Source organism: Colletotrichum fructicola (assembly GCF_000319635.2).
Source record: "Colletotrichum fructicola Nara gc5 chromosome Unknown KSG_Nara_v1_contig08, whole genome shotgun sequence".
Taxonomy (NCBI): domain Eukaryota; kingdom Fungi; phylum Ascomycota; class Sordariomycetes; order Glomerellales; family Glomerellaceae; genus Colletotrichum; species Colletotrichum fructicola.
In genome coordinates this window covers 58,486-65,625 of record NW_027094058.1, presented here as the reverse complement: position 1 = coordinate 65,625, position 7,140 = coordinate 58,486, and the positions used below count along the sequence as shown (strand labels likewise).

The window sequence follows — 7,140 nt, the reverse complement described above, 5'->3', positions numbered from 1 at the left end:
CTGCTCGATGGGCCTCTGAACACTCTTCTGTCCACCAGGGGGCTCCCCTGCCCTGGTTAGTCCGTCTCTTCCCTACTGCTTCTATAGCTGTAGAGAGGAGGCTGACTAGTTGGGTAGCTAGAGAGTCTATTTCTGCTGGAGTAGGTGTATCCCCTAGGGTAGGTAGGGCTGGGATCCCCAGCTTAACTAGGTCAGCTAGCCGGAGTGTAGCTGAGTCTGGGACTGTAGGGTGGCTAGTCTGACGCCTCTGTTCCTGGGCCTTGCTTATCGGTATAATGGTCGTAATAGCTTGATGATCAGCCCCTGGGTGTATATGTGGGCTAATATAGGCCTCAGCAAAGGGGATGTTTGAGAAGGTTAGGTCGAGGGTGTGCCCATAAGTGTGGGTAGCAGCTCCAACCTCCCCAATAAACTCAAGATCGTGGCCTTCAGCCCATTCCGCGATGTCGTCTCCCCGGTTCCGGCTTCGGGAGCCAGGTTCCCAGTATGAGCAGTGCGCGTTAAAGTCCCCAGCAATAAGAGCTCCTGCTGGCGGTTGATAGCCTAGGAGGGTACTTGTTGTATGGTTTATAGGCTCGCCTGGTGGCCTATAGACGTTTATGATAGTGAAGTTGCCAACCTTAACCCATAGGATATCCCTTGATTGGGTAGGTCTTTGTTGTTGTATCTGCAGCCTTAGACCTTTACGTGTATAGGTCATAACCCTAGGCCTTGTGTCCCTGCTGTTCCAGAAGTCTATTGGCACATATGAGTTATAGCCTGGGTGTGTGTTAATTTGCATCTTATCTCTATAGCCTATCCAGGGTTCCTGGATCAGTACTATATCGATCTGATCTGCCCAGCAGAGCTCTAGGAGAGCTGTGTGAGCTGGACTTATCTTCCCCACGTTACACTGGGCGACCCGTAGTACCCGTGGGGTAGCCGTTCTGAGCCTACTGCTCTGAGTCGAGGTCGAGGTGGGTATAGGCATTAATAACGTTATAGTCAGGCTTCTGTGCTACCCTCTGGCTTCTGCTGCTGCTTGGAAGCGGGCGGATAGGGCGGTTAGTTAGGGGGAGGTGTTACGACCCGATATGCAGGAATAACAGATAACCAACCCACTTAAGCAGCGGGCGGCTAGGACAGGACATTTGTACTGCAGGATCACGGGAACAACGGGGACTCACTCGGTAAACGGAAGAACTATGGTCCAAGTCACGTGACGATAAGATACCGATCATATTGGATCAATATGATCCAACACGACTTGGGGGCCGAACGATCATTCTGGATCAGAATGATCCAGATCGACCCAAGGTACAAAGGAACATGTTCGGAATTAGACTTGTATATAGTATGACCCTGAGCCTGGCTCATGGTCAGACTTCCATAGCTCTTCAGCAATCAACTTAGTATTCATCCTCACGGATACTCTCAGCTTACCTTCACTGCGAATTACTTGTTGAGTCTAAGACTGATCACCTTAGCCTCTGAAGACCGATCTACTACAGCCTACAACCTACGACCCAGACCACGACCAAGTGTACTGTTATTACGTCTCAATCCCCAGCTTCTGTTAGCAGACCCTACTGTCGGATAGCTGACCGTAACAGGAGGGCATCAGAGTCCTCAGTTTCATCCTCATCCATACTGCTGCTGCTTCTAGCCATGCTAGCAGTATCTGCAACAACAATTGAGTCTTGTGTAGGTGTGGGGGGGCGAGGGCGCTTTGATGACAGCAGTTGCCTCTGTGTAGCGCTTAGCCTAGCCTTAGCTTGTTGTGTGCTTCCTGGGGGGCAGGTCTGACTAGTAGAGAGGTTCTTGGTTGCTTCCTCTCCAGCTTTTCTGATCCCTCGCAGTTCCTTCTGAGTTGGGATAGTGAGGCTCCCATTCACTAGTAAAGGTCTAGCTGGGCAGTCTGTATGGCTTGATGGGAAGGGCCCATAGCAGTTAGCACACTTAGATCTGGCTAGGCATAGCCCAGCCTCATGAGTATCTAAGGGCTTGCCGCAGTTCTCACAGAGGGCTTGCCTGGTGCAAAAGCGGTTTGAGTGAAAGCCCTGGCAGCCAGGAGAGTGTCGCTTAGGGGTATGCTTCCTTGGGGGAAGCAGACGGGCAGGGCCTGACTGGCCAAACAGGCGGAAGCCTTCCTTAACCTCTTGAGGGAGGGCAATAATCAGGCTTTGCGTGGCTGTAGCTAGGTTAGGGCTATCTCGGGTTGGGCGCCAGGAGAGAAGTCTTTGCTTTGTCCTTAGAAGGACCTCCTCCTCTATTTCAGATTCTAAGCCTACCCTACTACCATCAAGGCTTGTGAAGTAGAGGGGGCAGAATCTTCTATTTCCTACAGTCCGCAATCCCTAACCTTTTCCCCAAAACAGGGAGAGAGAGTCTACTGGAGCCCTCTCAGTACCTAGGGGTCCTAATAGTCAAAGGGGTAGCCAGCCCCTTTAGCGGGCGTCCAGACCACCGGCTCGCCACCGCCCAGTCCTTAGCCACCCAAATAGAAGTTTGCACCTTAAGCAGGCCGCAAGGGCATATCCCTCTCTAAGCCTACCGACATGCGCGTCCGTCCTCTCGAGCCAAACACACCCCTTCTCAGGTCCTCCCCTACGTCCAGTCCACAATAGCGACACCCTACCAGCTTCCAAAGCGCGCGGCGCCATCCCGGCGCGAGCGGTGACCCAAGCGTTCCTCCCGTTATGCCGTGATACCCCGGGTACGATCCGAGTGAGGGCCGGGCCCGGAGGCCGGGCCCTAAGGCGATACCATATCCGACCGGTCCCCCTAGGGGCAATTCTTCAACACCCTCCTTCCTCCAGCAGCCCGAGTGCGAGTCGGGGTTGTTTCCTTTCTGTAGCCTGCTGCTCGAATGTGTTTGCTACGGCCCACTGGTTGTCCGAGGGCACAACCCCCCGGGCCAGCTTCCCGTTACCCGCCGCCGTCTCCGACCGTGCTTCCAGCCTCACAGCTGGTTTTCGGCAGGCCGACCATGTCTTGCCCTAGGCTGTCCTGAGGGCTACCCAGCCGGCGTAGCCTCCATCTATCCCATGACTAACCCGCCTCAGTGTCTGTCTGTCTGGAGGTATTTCCCAGATCTGGGAGGCGTGAGGGTGCCCTGTCTCTGCCCCGAGAAGCAGTGTCGGGTGGTTTTTACCTAGTTCCCTCGAAATTGGGCAGCTTCGCGTTCGCATTTCGGTTTTCGGTCTCTCGATATCTGTCGATTTTGCTGGTGTTTTGGTGGTTGGTGGCGCGTGTGAAAATTTTTGTGCGACGCCAAAATCCCTCACTTCTGGTCCGATCCCGCCCTTCCGCCGCACCAGAAAAACTTCGTGCGCAGCGCCCGCCACCACTTGCACTTGCGCGCCGTAACGTCTCTGCACTGGCTCTACCTTTAGAAAAGATAGGTTCCCAGGCGGCACCACGAGGAGGTTGCAGAGTCCGAATTTCGCCGCCCTGAGGGGCAAATGCCACCGAGGAAAACGAAGGAAAAAACAAGGAAACAACAGAACAACCTGTTTTTCCAGGGAAAATCAAGGTCCGGACATGAGATGCTCCCATGCTCTTATGATTAATGGGTAGAATAGCATCTTCCAAACATCGAATACCGAAATCCATGCGAGTTCTGTCCCATGCAATTCGATTACGTTGGAATTCCGCCATGCAGTCTTTCGTTGGTCCAGGTCGATAATTAGCAGCAGGAAAGATTCGTACGATTCTGCACACACGAATTTTTTTTTTTTCTTTCTTTTTTCTTTTTTTTTTCTTTTTTTTTCTTTTTTTTTCTTTTTTTTTTTCTTTTTTTTTTTCTTTTTTTTTCTTTTTTTTTTTCCCACTCCTTTCTTTCTTTTTTTTTTTTTTTTTTTTTTTTTTTTTTTTTTTTTTTGAATACCGGTCCGAGAACGCTGGGTGAGCCGGGAAGCCAGAATGAGAACCTAAGCATCTTCATCCAAGACATCAGCAGGGCATCAAACCTAGCGAGGTAGCAATCTGGCCAGCAAAGCTCAATCGAACCAGTGTCGTCGCGGCCACATGAGATCCCACTCACCGTCTATTGGGAATAGCACAGCCTTTGCTGTCTGCAAGTGTAGTGCAGTACATGACTCGACCCGCGAACACGGTGATGCCGGTCGGCTCGGAGATTGCCGACATCTGCGGCAATTTCCCTGCTAACTTACCATCTACCCACTTTGCAGCAGCCGCAGCTCCTGCCGATTTCATGACTATGGGTTTCAACTATTAAGAGCGTCTTGTGATTTGTTGGAGTTGGAATTGAGCCTGAAAGGGAAGGGAAAGAAAAAAAAGTATAAAGGGAGAAGTCTTGAAATAAAGCAGTATACGCACTATTTGAGCAGCGCAGTGTGAACGTTAACAGGTCACACACCGTTTGTTGAATCCAGTCCTGCACCTAGTCCTACTATGCATAAGCACTTACTTATTAGACATCACCCTAACATGCTAACAGCAGTAGGGCAAACTTGCGTTGTATATTAGGGTCATCCCAACGTTGTTAACAGAACCGATCGTTTCTCCTTCATAAGATAAAGGGCAGGGCGGACTACAACAATCGTCCCCAAGTAGCTATAGATTAAGACCGCCACAAGCAACAGACCAAGCTACAAACCAACCAAGGACGCTACTGTATTACAAGACCTCATACTGTAGTCTGTAGACCCCACGTCGCCCCGCAGCGCTAGAAGGCGTCAACAGAGATGACACGTGCGAAGGCAAAACATGGTCGCATTAGATTCAAGGACGAGAGAATATTTCGCAATAGATCCTCAAAATAAATCTCCGCAATAGAAGAGATCAGTGGCCATTGCCATTCACAGGAGCGCTCGAGAGCACGGTCGATAAGTAACGAACGATATATGTGTAGAAGACTTTAATACGGGTTATAATCAAGGAGCATGTCCTATTAAGTGGAGTTCTTTCAGATGTTCAGGCTGTCACGGTCTATGGACCGGTGTTCGGCCTTCGGCAAGACCCTCAGCCACGACTCATTGGACCCACCAAAATCCAATGGCGCATTTGCTAGAAGGTTCCAGGAATATCGACAAGGTCAATGGCAAGGTTATAAGAATGCCCAGGAAATAGGGAGGATACGGTTCTGTTTCCTGTTCTTCAAGAAGATTTATTGTACTCGTAGTAGTAGGCTAGACCAATGGCATCGACCTTGTCCTAGACCCTTACACAGGCCCATAAACCCATCCCAACAGCGTATATATACCGCTCAAAAAGGGGAAAGATTTGGTTCTCCCTACAGCAAATGTTCAGCCGCCAGTCTTCGTCTTTCAGTACCCATTTAAGCTACATTCCCTCTAGGCCTCAACCCACCTTTAGTTGTAACCGCATCTTGGACAATCCATAATGAGAACGCGATACTTTGAGCTCTGTCCGAACAGTAAATCAACTACTGTTTTAACTCAAGGATTCCTTACCGGTTCTCGCCTTCTCATGGTAGAAATAAGACAAGGATGAAACGAGTTAGAATTTACTCTACATGGTCAGCTCGTATTCTGCAAAACGTGTTCAAGGGTCATACGTATATCCCTGAATATGTTACTATCTACTTCCCCTGACTAATACACCGCCCCCTTATGTGACGAGTCGCCTCCCACGAACCGATTACGGCGGATCCGCCAACCACTACTTTGAATAAACAGCTTGTAACATGTTTTCTATTTCAGTACACTCCCGGTCTAAGAAGACTAAGGCGCTGGGAGGCAGGCGGGGGGGAATGCACCCATTGCTAATTATAGCAATCATGAATCAACCAGCCAGGGCGCTGGCCAGCGTCACGGTTCAGTGCGGAATGGGGAACAACAATGATAAGTAGATCACCATCGAAGCTTCTTCCTTAAGACCCTTAGGTCTAATACCCTCTATAAGTCTACCACCTTACTCTAACTAATATAACGGAGGGATATAACACTACTTCTCGAACCTCATCCCTACCTGTTCAGAAACACTTAAACGGTTCTAAACACCGGTTACTGGTTTGCCTACTACCGAAAAGCTCTGACGTATACATAGTCTAGAGACCCACTCAATCCCATGGTTCCTCAATGCTTTTGCGCACTTCTTCTCGCGGTCGCTTCGCTGACCACCGCCGCAGTTATACGTCCCTTTGCTGTAAGTTCACGCATTACGCTGGCGTGATCCTACGACTGGTCGCTGATGAAGATGTGACTAGGGAAATGATGCCTACTGGGTGGACACCACGAGGTCACATGGCGGCAAGGTTTGGGACTTTTCTGTCTACTCGGATGGCTATAAGAAATTCGATAGGGATGGTGATCGGAAGGTTCTCGACTACCTCGAGATCGATACCAGGAACAAGCGCCTGACCGTCTTCAACGCTCAGAATGCATTCGACCTTACCAAGCCTCGTCTGAAGATGCGCGAGGTTCTCAGGGAGTGCTGGACCATAACAGGTCTCAAAACCAACGAGCTGAAGGAAATCAAGGGCTCTATGGTCCAGAACGACGACATGAAAAAGGCTCTTGCAGACTGCCGCAAGACCATGAAGCTGGGAGCCGTGGCCCCTTTCGCTGTATCAGCTGCGGATAAAACCAACGCCCAGAAGGCTTGCTGGACCAGGATCGGAAAGACCATCTTTGTTGCCTCCATTAAGGGCGCCATTGCGAGTTTCGACATCAAGAAAAAGCTTCTCAAGGTAGAAGTGGAAAACTCATGGCAAGGCGACAATATTCTCTTCACTTTGTCTGTCTGAGTAGTGATTGCACTTAGCCTATAGAAAGCGTACGAGAGGGGCTCGAAGTTTCTATGTGAGCTTCCTGGGGCATCCCCAAGGGGGAGTTATAAAAGTAACCAGTCAACCATCCTCCTCTTATCCGCCTCTAGTATCATGAACCGACCCACCACGAAGGTATTGAATAAGACGTTTTCCTAGGCATACTTAGCAATCTCTCAACAGAAGCCCGCCTCGCTAAGGTCCGATATTAGACAATGGATGACCAGGACGAGCAAAAGGATCAGCACCTGTGTCCCTGAACTCATTGAACTCATAGAGACCAGATGTCCTTCCACGCCTTCAAACCTAACGTCTGTACAAAACCACAGCCACTGGTCAAACAAGGCTAGCCACACTTCTCATAGCCCTAGTCCAAGCGCAAGTGCTTCGGCGTATAATGCTGCAGA

General features: G+C 50.1%; 1 protein-coding gene across 1 annotated transcript; it reads left to right on the top strand.

The window, feature by feature from the left end:
* Positions 1 to 6,033: 6,033 nt before the first annotated feature.
* CGGC5_v013041 (uncharacterized protein) lies at positions 6,034 to 6,993 on the top strand (the record flags this gene model as incomplete). Its single annotated transcript, XM_066152806.1, has 6 exons — positions 6,034 to 6,036; positions 6,095 to 6,111; positions 6,173 to 6,220; positions 6,268 to 6,702; positions 6,844 to 6,868; positions 6,946 to 6,993. The coding sequence occupies 6 exons, from the start codon at positions 6,034 to 6,036 to the stop codon at positions 6,991 to 6,993; spliced, it is 576 nt and encodes a 191-aa protein (XP_066007597.1).
* Between the last annotated feature and the right edge of the window lie 147 nt (positions 6,994 to 7,140).